Here is a 17,356-nt window from a genome sequence, read left to right as displayed (position 1 = left end):
GGGGATGGTAGTTGCATTACTAATGCCTTTTTTGGTGTATTGAATTGACATAATTAGAAGCAGGAAGGGAGAAACTTCAGAGAGCTCCAGCAGCCTTCCTCTGAAGGAGAGAAGTAGCAAAAAGAGATGACCATGTGCACCTGTGTATGGTTTAAGCAGTAAGTTCACTTGGAATTAGATTGTTAGCCTGTTAGGTTAAAGACCTTTCTTTTACCTTGCTCTGTAAAATGCCTCTTGCATTATGTATTCTCTCTAAATAATAACCACATGATTAATGCATAATGAAACATTTGCCTCTGTCTGCCAGGGAGCTTACAGAAGAGGTGACAGAACCAATTACTGACTTTTCTGAGGGGGAGGGAGGAGCATCAAGTCTAGTGTCCTGCTGTCACAGCTGGAATAAACTAAGCTCCCACAAAATAGTGAAAACCAGAGTGATGAAAAATCTGCTGACCACTCAGTAACAAATTAAGTTTACAAAGGCAACCACATGAATGGCAAGCTTATAGAAGGAGTTGGCTGCTGCTTTGAAGAAAAACATGCTGTGTGGTACAACTGAAACTGCAAATAAAAGTCATGTCCTAAATATATGTTACTATGCACTTATACTCGAGGCCTATGGTGAAATTCCAGTCCTACTCTAAGTGTGAAATGCTCCCTTTATCTCAAACTTTGCTTTGTTGTCTGATGCCATGTACCTTTAATGAGCATAAAAGTCATGCAATAGCAGCTGCTCGTGTAAAGCAATGACACAAACAGAGCAGTGTCATAGCTTGAGACATGCATTCCCTTTCAGATATTGTAATGAGAGAAATCTGGCGGTAAATCCCCAAGGGGGCAACACTGGCCTTGTTGGGGGCAGTGTGCCTGTCTTTGATGAGATCATCCTCTCCACAGCTCTCATGAACCAGGTCATCAGCTTCGACAGTGTGTCTGGTAAATATATCACTCCTACTCTCCAGTGGCTTCATTTTAGTTACCTGCAGCCTGCCCTCCTCAGATTTGCTTATTCTGTTACCAGCAGGGTTGTAGACCAGCAGCACCATGAGGGGCAGCAGAGATTTCCTGAATTCAGAATCCTGCTGATGCTGTTATTTCTAGTAGTAACAGCAGCAAACCCAGGAATATATTTAATTGGTGCAAGTGGGGAGGTGGCTGGAAAGAGATAAGTACTTTTCCCCATCCCACTCTCTGTTTAAAAAGGGATACTTTCTGTGTCTGATAATAGTGTATAGGACAGAAATTCCAGTTATTCTGAAAAAAAGATCAGCTAGGTTCATGACTGGTTTGCGCTGGCAGAGAGGGAGGAGAGAAATAGGGAAAATATGTAGGTGTGTTTGGATTTGGGGAGTGAGAAGTCTTGTAGTTTGAACATACAGGTTTTTACAAGTTAAGGGAGAATTCAAGGCAGAGAAATAGTTGATGCTGTTGTTTTCCAGATCACAACCCCAGCCTTGCTGCAGTTAAAGTCAGTGGCACAAGCCCCAGATACTGTGTAGGAGGCGGATTGAACTCTGTGTTCATGAGCAAAGTTCTTCTGGGTCTGAGTGGTACCATCTGGGGAAGGTTCTGCAGGGAGAGGATGTTGTATCTGCTTACAGTTGACATGCTGTAGAAGAACATTTCTCTGTATCACATGGTAGCCTGATTCTTGTGTCTCAGGAGTCCTTGTTTGCCAGGCTGGCTGCATCTTAGAGAACCTGAACCAATACCTGGAGGAACTGGATTTCATCATGCCACTGGACCTAGGTGCCAAGGGCAGCTGCCACATTGGTGGTAATGTGGCAACGAATGCAGGAGGCCTGCGGCTGCTGAGGTATGGCTCTCTCCGAGGGACAGTTCTGGGACTGGAAGTGGTAAGATGCTCTTGAGGCTGCTTTCTGTATTGTGCTTTCTTTCCACTCTGTTGTGCTGCAATCCTGTTTTTATATTCCATGTGATGTGGAACTGAGTTATTCACCAGGTTTTCATGTTCCCTGACAACAACACCCCCTTTCAACTTCCTTTCAGAGCTCTTTTGAAGAAACATTAATAAAAGATTTTACAAGGATTTTCATCAGCACGGATTTTAAAAGATGCAGACTCCTACTTTGATCACTGCTTTAACTCCCAGTGTAATTAGTTGGACTTTTTGTGCTGAAAAGGAGGGAGTGAGCACTTCTGATTGAACCTGTGGAATTCAAGAGCTAGCTGAACCAGGTTGAATTCCCTCCTTCCACGGTCACAGGAGAGCTGTGCCTAGATTATTTTGCTTACTAGGGGTCCTACTGTTAGCTCTCTTTTAATGGCAGTTCACGATATAATGACAAGCCCAGTAGCCCACCCTTACCAAATGTCTGGCATTTTAGAGCAGTCTCACTTTAGGATTGTTTTCTGGCCTGGGTCCTACTATCCCACTATGACTGTGCTGGCTCCAGTGTCCTGCAAGTGCTGATCATTGATAGGTAAGAAAAATAGCTTATTGTGTCCTTATTGGTGTGACTGTTCCTTGCATTATGTGCAGAATGGGTACCAATAGCACCAAAATGGAAGAGCAGTGTGAGCAGGGCACAGATGGGAAGATGGACAGAAAGCAGGTGGAAGAAATGATGAGAGAACGTGTGGAGCTGAGGAAAAGAAAAATGCTGCCCCACTTATGGCATTGGGAGGATGAGAGGCTTTCAGAAGCTCTGGATTGTCTTTGCTCTTCTGATGAGCTCCTCACCTGTGTATATCTAGGTAATCAGCACTATCTCTTTGTTTTCTGACAGGTGCTAGCCAATGGCTCTGTTCTCAACTGCTTGACTTCTCTGCGCAAGGATAACACTGGCTATGACTTGAAGCAGCTTTTCATTGGGTCAGAGGGGACTTTGGGAGTTATTACTGCTGTCTCTATACTCTGTCCTCGGAAACCCATGGCTGTGAATTTGGCATTCCTAGGTAGGATTCATCACTCTTGTCCTCCCACTGTGATGTTAGTAACATGTAATAAAGTGTAGTTCTGTTGGCATAATACCAGTGGACCAACAGGGTGATTTGCTATGTATTGCTTGAGCTATTCTGTGATCTCAGTGGCCAGTCTCATGCTGATGGTGTGTCTGTACTGTGCACTGAAGTGCCATGTAGAAATGTACAAATTAGCTTGCATTGTGTAGCATGGACATCCCCTTAGTTTACTTGACTGCTGAGATCTGAGAACTCAGAGAGAAGGCACTCAAACAGTTGAAATCCTTTATGCCACTAGCTTGATTTTGCTTCCCATATTGGAAGAATATTTTGGGGCTGTACATTAAGACACTTGCATGAATGGTCCATGCCGCTGGCAGCTGGGGGGGTATGGCTGTACCAGCAGTGTGCAGGGAGCTCCCGCAGACATCACTGGCACTGTTGGTGACAGGGGGGGTGGCGGTGAGCACCGACCATAGGTTGGTGACCACCTGCAGGCACTGCCAGCAGTGTTGGTGGTGCTTTTTTTGCAGGGGGTGCACTGCTTTGCACAGGGGGTGCACATGCACCCCCTATGCATCGCCCCTGGACACTTGTGAAGTGTGATTCCTTTAAACACTTTTAACTGGAGCATTTCTAAAGCTTCTGTCACCTTGACATTTGAGTTTTTTATCTTAAGCTATGGACAGGCAGACATTCAGTCACTTCTTCGTCTTTCCCTCTGGCCCAAACAGATTAGTGGGGTGTAGGCTGAGGGTATTCCACACATCTTAGCTTGAAGGGTGCCCAGGGTTTCTAGAAATCCTTGCCATGAAAAGGATCCATTAAGTAATAGGTGATCTTTAGCATTTTACGTGAAAATATTTGCCATCTCAAACGTTTCTAATAAGTGTTTAAGCACATATTCTGTCTATTCCTATTTGCTATACTCCTGTTTTGAGCTAGGTAATATTAGCTTGTCAACAGTCTGGATTTTCCTGATGCTATTTGTTGTCTGTTGAAAGGTTGTCAGAGTTTTTCTCAGATTTTGGAAACCTTCACTACCTGCAAGGGAATGCTAGGGGAGATCCTATCTGCATACGAGTTCATGGATGACAGGTGCATGAAGTTGGTTGTGAGCCACCTGAAGCTGTCCAACCCTGTGACAGGTACCAAAATCAATATGCTATGCATAAATAGGAAATTGCGACATAAGGCTCTGCTCTGATGTCAGGGATCTAGACATCTTTATTTTACTGTAGAAAAAGACTTGGAAATGTGAAATATGTCTTGGATGTTATTTTCAGAAGGTGTTAATGAATATTGGACCAGCTGCTTTGTTGACCTAAAGGAAAGGTTTCTCCAAGTGTGGGAGGAGGAATGCAGTGGTGGAACCATATATGAAAACCAACTCTGTCATGAAGTAATAAACTTTTGCTGAGGTTTAGAAAAGTATTCAGCTTGCATGTTGGATAGGTTAAAGGGTTTCTCCAGGGATAGTCCTTATGAAATGCTCCCTGTCTTTTATGTCTAGGAAGAAGACATCATCCTAACCCAGCTGTGAATTTTGTTAAATAAATTCCATTGACGTTCTACCATAAAGTATCTCTAAGCAGGTCTCCTAGTCTTGTCACTTGTCAGGATCTGACCTGGCATCATTGCAGCTGTGACATCTTTTTCCATGGCTAGGGTTTACATTTCATTTTGAAACATTGGTCCTATCTCAAGATCAAGGGTCATATTAAAAAAGATTACTGGAAAGGTGATGTATAAAGCAGCTGATGCAGCATCAGTTTTATAGGGTACTGGAAGCAATGCGGAATGTCAGCATGAAGGGCTTCTTGGTAGAACTTTGATTTTGATATTTCCATTCCATAAAACAGGTGGTCACCTTCCTGGTATATGAGCTACATGTCAGGTAGCAAAGTTTATTTCCATATTTATGCACAGTCCCACTCTGAAATACTCCCTCTCAACACAAAACAGACGTTTTGATAAGATCAGAAACATTTTCTGAATCTTCAGCCCTAACAGATATGGCATCCTTTCTGTCATGTTTAAAAGTCTCTGCCTTCTAGGCAAGAAAGTGTGCAGAACCATTGTTCATGAGGGAGACTTTCCACATGTTACAGCACTGGAGGAACCCAGAGTTACATTACTTGTGCCTTTGCAATAGAATCCTTAGAGAGAATGGTGGAATAATACCTGATATTAGGAAGATTAGTTATCCCAGTTGTCTGTTTTATACAGCAAGAATGCTTCTTTATTTTTTACCCAATGACTTCTCAAGATTACATTTAATCCCCCAAATGAAGTCTCTTTTTACTGACTGCCCTCACATCCTCTTCTTTCTCACTTCCAGAAAGCCCCTTTTTTATTTTGATTGAAACGTCAGGCTCTAATACTACCCATGATCAAGAAAAACTGAACAACTTTCTGGAATGTGTCATGGCCTCTGGTTTGGTAACAGATGGGACTGTGGCCACAGATGATAAGAAAATAAAGGTGATTTCCCATCCTACCCTCCTAACCGGTTTGGAATCATGCTTAACAATGACAGATGCTTGCACAGTTTGACATTTGGCATAGAAGCTTCCAGGGCACCCAAATGAAGGAAAACCTTTGGTTTATTTACCTGGTGAATCATATACTCTAGTAACTTTCTTTGGTAGCCTTCAGGGTGGCTTTCCAATGTACTGTTTCCTTCCTGCCTCTCTTGTGGTTATAGAACAAATATCAAATCTTCCTACTCAACATATACAGTTCTGTTTAGAACAAAGAAATAGAGAAAGCCCTCTCATCTTAGCCAACGATGCAAAAGAATATACACAGAGCGGATGAAAGGCCTGGATTAAGCCTGTGCTAAAAATTGGGAAGGCTTGTAACCTTAGTCTGTACCTGGACTCTTTTTCCATTTAATATGTTATAACACTGTGGGCATATCTGTACAAGATGTTTACCAGGGGTGTGTGAAACAGCACTGTTTTGGTTTGACTTCCATTTCGATGGAACAGTGTTTTGTTTCATTTTGTTTCAAAAGCACTGTTCTGTTTTGTTTCATTGAAACTTTCGCTGTTTCCATGTTTTACCCATAGGCTATTCCACAGCCAACACCGGGAAGATCAGTGCTGCCGCTGGCCCTAGCCAGCAGCATCGGCCTCCTGTGATCCGGGAGGTAGATCAGGAGTCTGTACCCTGGGAGCAGCCTGCCACAGCCCCTGCAGCCCTCCTGGGGGTGCGGGCAAGTCCCTGATCTACATGCTGGATGGTGCTGCCGGCTGGGACTGGCAATGAAGCCAAGTAAGGCTGGCTTCGAAACTTGAAACATTTCGAGTGCCGTTGTTTCATTTTGAAGCTGTTTTCAAAGGCTTTTGTTTCATTTTGATTTCTCTGTTTTTGAGCTTGAAATGAATCGAAACAGCTTTGAAATGGAACAGTGGGCGAAATTTCACATAGACCTAAGGTTTACTGTGCAGTTGGTGTTTACTGTGCAGCAAATTAGCCTCAATGTTTATATATGCACCCATATTAATTTGGAGTAAACTAATTTTCCTTAGAAGGATAGTAATTGTAAATATATAAGTACTATCCTGCTGAGGAATAAAAAAACCCACAGCAGTGCACGTGTAGACTCTGGAGGGCTGGCTGGAGCATGAACTATAGACCAGTCAGAATCATAGAGCAGATCCTTAAGGAATCCATTTTGAAGCACTTGGCAGAGAAGAAGGTCGTTAAGAACAGTCAGCATGGATTCACCAAGGGCAAGTCATGCCTGACCAACCTGATTGCCTTCTGTGATGAGGTGACTGGCTCCATGGATGCAGGGAGACCAGTGGATGTGGTGTACCTTGATTTTAACAAGACTTTTGATACGCTGTCCCACGTAGAGTGCCCCAGGGGTTGGTCCTGGGCCTGGTTTTGTTCAGTGTGTTCATCAGTGACCTGGAAGATAGCACAGAGTGCATACTCAGCAAGTCTGCAGATGACACCAAGCTGGGTGGAGTAGTAGATACACTGGAGGGTAGGGCTAGGATTCAGAGTGACATAGACAAATTGGAAGATTGGGCCAAAAGAAATCTCATGATGTACAACAAAAACAAGTGCATTTAGGATGGAGCAATCCCACGCACCAGTACAGGGTTGGGGCTGACTGGCTAGGCAGTAGCTCTGCAGGAAAAGACCTGGGGGTTAGACTGGACAATAAGATGCATATGAGCCAGCAGTCTGCCCATGTTGCCAAGAAGACTAATGGCATCCTGGGTTGCATTGGTAGGCATGTTACCAGTAGGTCCAAGGTAATGATTATTCCTGTCTACTCAGCACTGGTGAGGCCACATTTGGAGTACTGTGTTCAGTTTTGGACCCTCCACTATAGAAAGGAGGTGGACAGACTGGAGAGAGTCCAGTGCAGGGCAACAAAAATGGTGAGGGGGTTGGGGGACATGACTTATGAGGGGAGGCTAAGGAAGCTGGGCTTATTTAGTCTAGAGAAGAGAAGATTGTGAGGGCATTTAATAGCAGTCTTCAACTACCTTGAAGTGAGGGTTTGAAAAGAGATGGAGCTAGACTGTTCTCAGTGGTGGCAGATAACAGAACAAGGAGCAGCAGTCTCAAATTGCAGCAAGGGAAGTCTAGGTTAAATATTAGGAAGAATTTTCTCACTAAGAGGGTAGTAAAACCCTGGAACAGGTTACCCAGAGATGTTGTGGAATCTCCATCCTTGGAGGTTTTTAAGACCCAGCTAGGCAAAACTTTGGCTGGGATGATCTAGTTGGGGTTGGTCCTGATTTGAACAGGGGGTTGGACTGGATGACCTCCTTGTGGTCCCTTCCAACCTTAATTAAATATCCACTTTTCTGTGATTCCTTGATTTCAGTGTGGGGGCTACCTGCTGGCTAACTCCACACTGAAGCTTTCTCATGCCCCAGCCAGCCCTTCTGCAGAGCACTGAGCCAGGGGGAGTAGCTGGTGACCCCTGGGCTCCTCTGCGAGCCGGGGTTGTTCTGACCCAGCTCTACATGCTGTGCACAAATAAGCTTTGGAGCTTGTTGCTCTGGAGTTAATTGCACCCAGGTGCATGTTTAAACAGTGCACCTGGGAGTAGTTAACTCAAGAGCAATAAGCTCCAGAGTTTATTTATGCACAATAATAGCACATGTAGATGCTGCACTCAATGTATTGGAAGTGTATTGAGGGTACTTTGGCATCTTTAATCTTTATGTGGTGATCAGGGCCTCGCTGTGTGTAAGTGCATTACAGATACATCACACAGATGGTCTTTGCCCCATAAAGTTTAAAATGTAAGTACAAGACAGAGCAACAGATTGATACAATAGAAAGGGAGAACACAAAGGAATAATGAGACAGTGGGGGTCTGCATAATAAGCGGTGCCCGAAGTGCCCCAGATGCCTGATCACTGCAGCTTTTTGTCAGCATTGTAGCAGAATGTAGTTTTAATGCTGACAATGAGGTAGCTTAGTAGACTGCTCTTTCCATAGTTTACCCTTCCCATAGCTTACTGCACCAGCAAGAGACCTGACTGTTGGCCTTTAGTGGAGTGTTTGTAGTTTAAGATGCCAACATAGTTCACATGATGTCATTCTCTTCTGAGAAGCAAGCTTTTATTGCTGTGGTAGGCAGCCATTTCAGGCTGTGGGCCGGAATGGCCCACTCTGGGTTGAAGGAGTGTGGGTGGGTGCTAGATCCCTGTCACTGTTGCCCTTTATCTTCTGAACAGCTTGGGGAAAATGCCTGCAGCGGGCACTTCTCCCCCTGGCAGCATGGGGAGAGCACCCACAGAAGATGCCACTCGCTGCTGAATGCTGCCAAAGGTTCCATGGGCCATAGCCAGGCCATAGGCTTCAGGTTGCCAACCCCTGCTTTACTGGATAAACCTTGAGGTCAGAAGGGACTAAAAAGCCTTCAGGCACAAAATGTCTTTCTTCAGGTCTGGAGAAGAAGCAGATGATGGCCCAATAAAAGATGTTGCCTCACTTCAAACATCTTGCTTCTTACATGTTCCCTGGACCATCATGGCTCCGGTGCTTTACCTTCTGAGGCAGGAACTAAATACATTCAAAACTGGTGGTGAGGGGGGCACCCAAAGGTTTCTATGGACTGAGATGGATGCTTTGGCCCAGCTACACATGGGGCTGTCACAGTGGGATGCTGTAGGACAGCACTGAGGTACATCAGAGCTGGCATGGGCAGCAGTAGAATATTGAGAAAGCTGGTTATTTTAACCTTCACCCCTTTATCTGAAATGGAGAATGGCTGTCTGGAGGTGCCAAACAAATATAAATTGAATCTCTCAAGAGCCATAAGGTTATTAAGTATACAGAGGAAAGACATAAGGCCATCACAGTAGCTCTGACAGCTGAGGAATTGTTCTTCCCTTCTATCCCTGTGTCCTGAGGTACTCTGTTTTCATTTTTCTATCTTCAATTCATTGTTTGATCTCATGAATCATAGACATTATGGGCTCTGAGGGAGAGGATCACAGAGGCCCTCACTTACGATGGCTACGTTTTCAAATACGACATCTCGCTCCCTGTGGAAAAACTGTATGATCTTGTGATTGACACCAGAGTTCGACTGGGCAGGAGTGCCAAGAACGTGGTAGGCTATGGCCATCTAGGTGAGTGAAAATACTGAGAAACGACACGGGTATGTTTTTTAGGGGTTAATTTCAGCTCTGGGTTCATTCAAAGAGTTAAAGTGTACCAGAGCTATAGCCATGATGGGATGTATCAAAATTTAAAATTAAATGGGACAACATTGGAAAGTAGTGGACTCCAATGCCAATGGGAGATTTGATCCCAGAACATTAACAACCCATCTGTTTGTAGTGCAGTACAGGCAGTCCTCAAACTTACAACACAGTTGGTTTCCTGAAAACCAGGGCTTAAGTTGAAACATTGTAACTCGGAACCAATCTTCTCATAAGAAACGTTATGAATAGGGGATTGGTTCCTGAACCAAGGCCTGATGCCCTGTTTTCACGAAAAATACCCCAGAATTTTGTACTCGATCAATTATAGATGAATAATATAGCCACATTAATGTATTTGTATTGTAAATAACAATCACATTGATTTGGAAGGACTTCTTTGAGGTGACTTCGCTGGACTTTTTGAAGGGTTCTTGGCTGGAGTCTTCTCAGGAGTCTTGGATGCAGGTTTTTCTGGAGTCTTGTCTGCTTTTTTAAAGAAAGTGTCCAAGGAAGTTTGGACAGATGTTCTCCAGGGAGATGGGTGACACAATGAACTTGTTTGCTGGCATGGCATCACATTGGATCAAGTGTTGTAAAGTTGAAACTGATGTCATAAAGTTGAAACATGGTGTCAATTTATAAACGTTGTAAGTGTGAAACATTGTAACTTGAAACATTGTAAGTTGAGGACTGCCTATATATTAAGTTACCCTGGGATCCATTGCCTTCTGCTTCCTTATCCAATCAATTGCGTTAGGTTATTTAATTGTACAACACATTTGACATGTATTGCCCAAAAATAAATGTAAGTAAACACCACTCTGATTAAACCAATTATGGTTGAGCTGTTAACCCACCAGAACAATATGGTTAAACTAATGCAGCTCAGAAAATAAAAGGGTTGGACTTTGAAAGGAATATGAGAAACTTAAACAGTGAAATTTGACTTCAGTGAGTGCAGAGGCCACTAGATTGGTTGCTTAATAGCAGGGCTGATCTAATAAACATGGAGAACAGTAAACATTTTCTGTCTGAGAACATTTCAGAGAAGTGTTAGACATATTAGACGAGGGGCTTATTAAAAGAAGAAGAGGTTTATCTACATAACAGTCAGTTATATGTTTTAGCCATTAAGATTGAGTTATATTTCTATTGTGAGAACTTTCTTATTCCAAAGTACAAATGAACCACTAAAAACTTCAGATTTATATTCGTGTATCTTGGATCCCAGATATTCCATAAGTATTTAGATGCAGGTAAGGCTATTACTGACAGATAACCCCAAATAAAAAATTCTGTTTTGTTCCTTTTGACATAATCCAGAGTTTCATTTAGATGGTTGTATAAGGATAACGAGAGATTTAAGAAATCATGTAGGGCTAAGTGGAAGTGTTGCAATCTTAATGAAATAATGTGAAAGAAAAACTTGTTGCACTATATTTTCACCTTAAAAACAACATTGTGGCTGAAGTTTTAATTAAACAACATTGTGGCTGAAATTTTAAAACAAGGAATTTAAAGCTCCTTCCCTTTACTTTTATGAGGGTTTTGCACAGGAGCAAGGAAGCCGTTTGAGTTATTTGAGCTTATAAATTGTTTCAGCAGAGGAATTGATATTTGTGGTGTCACTGTCTGTGACAGCTCTCTCTGGACATAACAAAGGCTGTGTTGTGTTCCATAACAGAGCCAATGATGAGGGTCCAGAGGAGGGCCACTCATATGGTTAGGGGCTTACAGGACAAGCCCTATGAGGAGAGACTGAGGGACCTGGATCTCTTCGGCCTCCTCCAGAGAAGGCTGAGAGGTGATCTTGTGGCTGCTTACAAATTCATTAGGGGGCACAGTAAGGGATCGGAGATGCTCTGTTCACCAGGGTGCCTCTTGGGGTATCAAGGAACAATGGTCACAAACTCACAGAGAGCAGATTTAGGCTAGATATCAGGAAAAACTTCTTCATGGTAAGGATGGCCGAAATTTGGAATGGGTTTCCAAGGGAGGTGGAGCTTTCCCCTACCTTGGGGGTCTTTAAGAGAAGGCTGGATAGGCATCTGTTTGAAGTCATCTGACCCCAGCACTCTTTCCTTCCTAGGCAGGGGGTCGGACTCAATGATCTGTTGAGGTCTCTTCCGACCCTAGCATCTATGAATCTATGAAACTTTGTTGCTGGGTCTCTTGGGTCTTTTAGTGCAGCCATCTCAGACATAGCTCTGTTATGCTTTCTTCCAGGAGATGGAAACCTGCACTTGAATATCACAGCTGAGTCCTATAGCCATACCCTGCTGGATGCCATTGAGCCATTTGTGTACGAGTGGACTGCGAAGTATCGTGGCAGTATCAGTGCTGAGCATGGACTGGGTTTCAAGAAGAAGCACTACATTCAGTACAGTAAGCCCTGGGAAACTGTCCTGCTGATGCAGCAGTTCAAGGCCATGCTGGACCCCAAAGGGATTCTGAACCCATACAAGACACTGCCTTCTAGTTCCTGAGGACTCTGTGCTGCTGAGAAATGGGCATATATCCTCTTTTAAGGAATGTCTCTAACTCAGTAATTGCACATTAGCCAGAAACAGGCTGATCATAAATGTGAAATACAGCATTACTCATTTTATTATCATGATGAAATGGTAAAGGAATGCAATCACTCCTCCCAGAGCTGTCCATCAGCACTCAAACCCAAACCCTTTGGAAAGAGGAGAACTCTACTGGCCACAGTTACATGGGCTCTTTCTTGGACATGAAAGTTCAGGTGGAGAACAGGTATTTATATACATGAGGGTCCTGCCTGCTGGTCCCACCCTCATTTTGATGCTCAGTTTTTCATCCCACTTTACCTGGTAGAATCTTTGAAAACATGTTAAATCTTTAATGCTCTGGTGTGGTTTTTCTCTTGATGCTCTCTTGCTTCTGTTGTTTTATTTAGAGCTTATGCTTGTGAACACTAGTGAGAGCTGCAAGCAGCAAGAGGAGAATGTGAGCAGCATCTAGAATTTTTTTTTAGACTGTCTGCATTGTCTGTCATAGGTTTCTTGTTCAGGAAGAGGCCAGGTGAGAACTTTTGTGCTGCTTATACTATGGAGCAGAACACTCAGCAACCTATTTTCATCTACTGCACCTGTAGTTTATTGCTCCTTTAGTTTAGGTCTCTTTCATTCTTGGCACCTTCATTGATGTAATAGAGCTGATAATCCTCTTGTGCACAGACTTGGTAGATTCCCTGAGACAGCCCACAGGCTCGCTAACCTGGTGATCATGCATCAAGCCAGACTGTTTTGATATCAAAGATTGCATTGGGGCATCATGAAACAACATGCAGATTATAAACAGCATCTGCTTATGCTCACTTGTTGGTAATGAAGGGAAAGAAAGGAAAGAAGAAAATATGTGAGTTAACTCAAGTGCATAATTTAGTGTTCACACTTGTCCTTGTGAGTAGGGCTGTTTAGGTACTTGACAGAACTTTCTCATCCCTGACACTTTTCTCCATGGTGCCATACAGAGAGGAGTCTGGTATGGGCATCAGTGGCACAGAAAGAAGGTTTAAGATGACCCCATATTGATTGTATGGTTCCCTGCTGGTTGATTACTGGCAGCTTGTCAGCATCAAACCATATGAAAGCAAAATTCCATGTAAAATAGAGGGTTGATTGGTGTTAGTGGGTGGTGGGATTGAAGAGCAGATTGCATCTCTAGAAACTCACTGAAACAGACAGGAAAAAATGATGGAGCTTTCAGCACTTACTCATGTATGCCTGGCCACCATTTTCAAGTTGCTGAGGTTAACCAGCAGGAGCATTAAATAGAAAATGGCCTTTCTGGACAGGGGCACGAGTAGACAGCAGAAGAATAGATACCACCTACACATGAGGTGGAGATAAGGCATCTCATTTGTGCTGCACACCCAGGAACCTCTCTAACTCATAACAGACCTTACATTTCATAGAGAATCCTAACTGCAATGGAAAATATTCTCTGTCAGGGGAGGTTTGACTCTTAAAGACTTGACTGCCTTAAAATATATAATTTTACATTGTTTTAATTTACAAATTACTGTATACAAATAATTTGTGTGTGTCATACCTGTAGTCCAGGTATAGACTTCATTCTGTTTCTGGAGAGAACACCTGGTACATCTTCACATTGCAGTGCTTTTTCTAACACATGTATGCATTTTTAATAACTTAAGGGTGATTAGAAATAAATCATTTTTTAATCTTATGATTCCAGCAGGCAAGTTCTGTTTCTTATATCCTTACTGGAAGCAGGACTTCTTTGTCCTCACCAAAACCTGCACTTATTGGCCTAATGCAGCTGTCAGCGGTGCAGGGATTATTAAGTAAACAGGTCTCTGGAGATTCCTTGAGCAGAATGGGTTTCCCCCCCTCCAAGAAACATACAGTGGGTAGGGCCAGAGTACTGCTATGCTCTGGCTGTTCCCAGCTGTTTGAGTGATCCATATGCAGTGTGGGCAATAGCAGATGCCAAGTCCAGTTTAGAGGGGCCAAAATCTGGGGAAGGCATAAGGTATCTCAGGAACTGCTTGTTTTATTCTTTCCTCGTGGGGCCTGCACCAAACTGAGCTGGAGGAGTTAGAACTTGCCCCCTTCCTGGGGTTTGGCTTTACTAGTCTTCTTCCTTAGATTGGTTATTCAGAAGGTTTCTTTGCAGATACCTCTCTGCTCTGTACCCCAGGTCTTTCTTCACAGAGACTTTTACCCATCCTGTCTTCTGCAGGGTTTCTTAATCCATTTATGTAAATCATGAGCAGTCCTTGGAGTAGACTGGGACCCAAGTCCCCAGCACCACCACCCCTCCATTCCCCAGGATATAGAACTGATAGGCCACGATGTCATGCTCACTCTTGTGTGCTCCATCTGCCCTTTTGATACTGAATTCTACTCTGTTCTGTGGCACAGCTTAAAAAGGAGAATTGGAGAGTGCCTTCACCTAGGGTCTAGTTGTTTATGGCATGCAAAATGCATCAAATGTGAGTTTTAATCTCCTCATGCCAAGGTGGGAATTGAAACAGCTTTCCCACATCAAGGGCAAGTTTTCCAACCTGTAGGCTATTCTGTAAATGGGTAGGGCACTGGGAACCCCAACCTTCGTATACAGCTCCTCAGCCTGCCATGGTAGCTGCACTTTGTGAGGAGCCCAGTCCTGTTGGTGTGTGGTAAATGTGCTCTGCAAACCACTCCCAGATTGGAACAATTATAGGAAAGACCATAACGGCAATGCTAGATATTATGCAAGAGGGTTCAGGTGCCATTTACACTAAGACATCATCTGTTCAAAAAAATTGTTCCTGTTGAATTCAAGTCAAATGAGTTAACACAATGCAAAACTTTGTGTAGATAATTAAAATCAATCTAATCTTAAGAATGTAACTTTGGTTAATGGACAGAATGACTTGGATTCATCCCATGTGGATGATAAATGTGGGTAATTTTATGCTTTTGGGTTCTCACCTGGCTTGTTATATGATCTAATAATAGAAGGGAGACCAGAAAAGAGCAGAGCATGGGAGAGGGGGAACAGAGAATGGATGAAAGAGTTTAGGGGACTGAAAAACTCAGGTAAGGGAAAAAACCATGGAGAAAGAGCAAGATCTGCAAAAGCACATAAAAAATAAAGATGGAAAGGAGGAGGAGAGGGAGAGGAAATAGGCAGAAAAGGAATGGGGTTGATGGGAAGCATGTACATCAAGGTGTAACATTAAGAGGTATTCGGTGAAGTAGGTAGTAAAGCTGAACCAGAGCATTAGGGACCCTTTACACCTGACTTGACTAGAGACCTGTGCTTCAGAAAAGTTACTCCTGGGCATTTCTTGCTAGCATGTAACCACTAGAGGGCAGTACATTCATTGGTGCAGAACACTGGTGCAGGTGCACAGAAATGGGAGGACAGAACAGGTGAGAGTAGATGTTTGGGGACCTCACTTTTGTTAAAATATTTTGGGAAGGCAAAAAACCACAGTAAACAGCAGACTTGGTAAGATACGTTCCATTATTTCCTGCTTTGTGGCCTTTTAATCTCCTAATTTCTGTTCTTTACAGATGGTTTATTTAGGGAACATGCCATTGTTCTGGTAATTTATATGGGGATCCGTAACAAATGCCTGGGACTCACCTGGGTGGTATAAAGAGGCAGGACTAGTTGTGTAATAGGACTCAATGGCTCTTTTCCCTTGGAAGGTGTCACAAAGCCTTCAGTGTGACCATATTATGCTACCTGTGTGAAAACAAAGCTCCTGCACTGTAAATGTGACAAGGCAACTCCTGATCCTTGATGCCACAGGGGTTATGCTGTTGGGGCCTTTCTGAGGATTGTTCAGTTTGGACAGACTCCTACCCCAGAGCATGGGGTTCAGCTACAATCATCAGGGTACGGTCATCTACTTAGATAGGTCAGGCTGTATTATGAAATACAGTCAGTGGTTTATTAGCCTAATTTGCTGTTTATCTTATGTGACAGCCTAGAAGGGCTTTTATGGAGGGAGGGGCTCCACTGAGTGAGATGCTATAAGTAGTATATAGGCTCATTTCTCTTCAATGCAAATGTGACAGGTGGGTGGGACTGAAAGTCCCACCCCATCACCCTGCCCCCTTTCCCCTTATATGGCGTGTGATGTCACAAGCCCTGTCCCTGACCTCAGCAATATGGTATGTGACATCATAAGCCCTGCCCCACCCCAGTCATGTGGTGCGTGACATCAGCAACTCTGCCCCCAGTCACATGGTATGTGACAGCATCCCCCCCAACCCCAATCACATGGTGTGTGACACCACCACTACATGGTCCATGACATCAGAAGGACAGCCATTTCACTTTTCAGAAAGGTGCCTGGAGGTTATTAAGCCCCACGCTAAAAAACGCAGTGCAAAACATAACCAAAGATGTGATCAGTCACGTCTCCGGAATTGTCCTGGATAAGGTGGTCAAGCCGGCAAAGCAGGAGGGGTCTGGCCTCATGTATATTCAAAGAAAGAGCCTTAAAACAAAGAGAGACGCACCACACTCTGGATATACAGGACCTCCTCAACCCGTTAAAAAGAAGAGGTTAAGTCAACGGGGCAGCCATACATGAAAAACCAAGAAGCAGTCTGGGAGAAAGAAGGGGTGCACTCCTGGAGGAAACAGAAGTACGTTTTAATTGCCGTGGCCTTTGTTCACTGTGGGCCTGAAGAATTACCAGGCATTGCACAAGATCAATTAACTCAAGAGACGGGTTTACCATTAGGAGCATGAGTGGAGGGCTCTGTTAGAAATGGATGGGGAGCTTGCAGATTTTTTAAGCAGAACCTGGCTGCCTTCTCCACTAGTGCCTAGGGACACTCTTTTTGGAGGGAGAACTAATGCCATCTGTCTATATTACCAAACAAAACCCAGGAAATGATTTTACCAGTCTTTACCCCTTCATAAACAAAACGAAGGAATACCCAATCGGTTACCCTGAAATTATTCATGACAATTTCCAGCCCCCGTCAAGCTATTTTGGAATAGCCAGGGTGAAACTACCCGCCGCAAAACCCTTTTTTCCCCATGCTACTCATCTGGATGAATAAGAAACTTATGTTCACACTGTGCCACCTCTGTGCAGAAGCAAGACAGCAAAAGTGCAACCACACTGATGAAGAGAGGGCCCTCCTGGGCATGTGGCATGCACCAGAATTGAATAAAACTATTGCCAAGGGGTACAGACTAGCTCAAATCTATGAAGTCTGGCATTTTGCAAGAGGTCT

At 43.7% G+C, this 17,356-nt stretch overlaps 1 protein-coding gene across 5 annotated transcripts in view; it reads left to right on the top strand.

The window, feature by feature from the left end:
* ING5 (inhibitor of growth family member 5) overlaps window positions 1-13,832 on the top strand; it is a 40,704-nt gene extending 26,872 nt beyond the window's left edge. For 4 of the 5 annotated variants that reach the window (XM_019542995.1, XM_019542996.1, XM_019542997.1 and 1 more), the window contains 7 exons: window positions 797-936; window positions 1,663-1,856; window positions 2,751-2,919; window positions 3,930-4,073; window positions 5,267-5,409; window positions 9,377-9,542; window positions 11,844-13,832. In XM_019542995.1, the coding sequence (XP_019398540.1) occupies window positions 797-936; window positions 1,663-1,856; window positions 2,751-2,919; window positions 3,930-4,073; window positions 5,267-5,409; window positions 9,377-9,542; window positions 11,844-12,103 (1,216 nt within the window). In that variant the 3' untranslated portion in view covers window positions 12,104-13,832. Of the gene's footprint in view, window positions 1-796; window positions 937-1,662; window positions 1,857-2,750; window positions 2,920-3,929; window positions 4,074-5,266; window positions 5,410-9,376; window positions 9,543-11,843 lie in introns of those variants that run through there. The other variant, XM_019542999.1, reaches the window with a different exon arrangement.
* Window positions 13,833-17,356: the final 3,524 nt, after the last annotated feature.

Source organism: Crocodylus porosus, unplaced genomic scaffold (assembly GCF_001723895.1).
Source record: "Crocodylus porosus isolate Cpor-Errol unplaced genomic scaffold, CroPor_comp1, whole genome shotgun sequence".
Classification (NCBI taxonomy): Eukaryota; Metazoa; Chordata; order Crocodylia; family Crocodylidae; genus Crocodylus; species Crocodylus porosus.
This window is presented reverse-complemented; position numbering and strand designations above follow the sequence as displayed.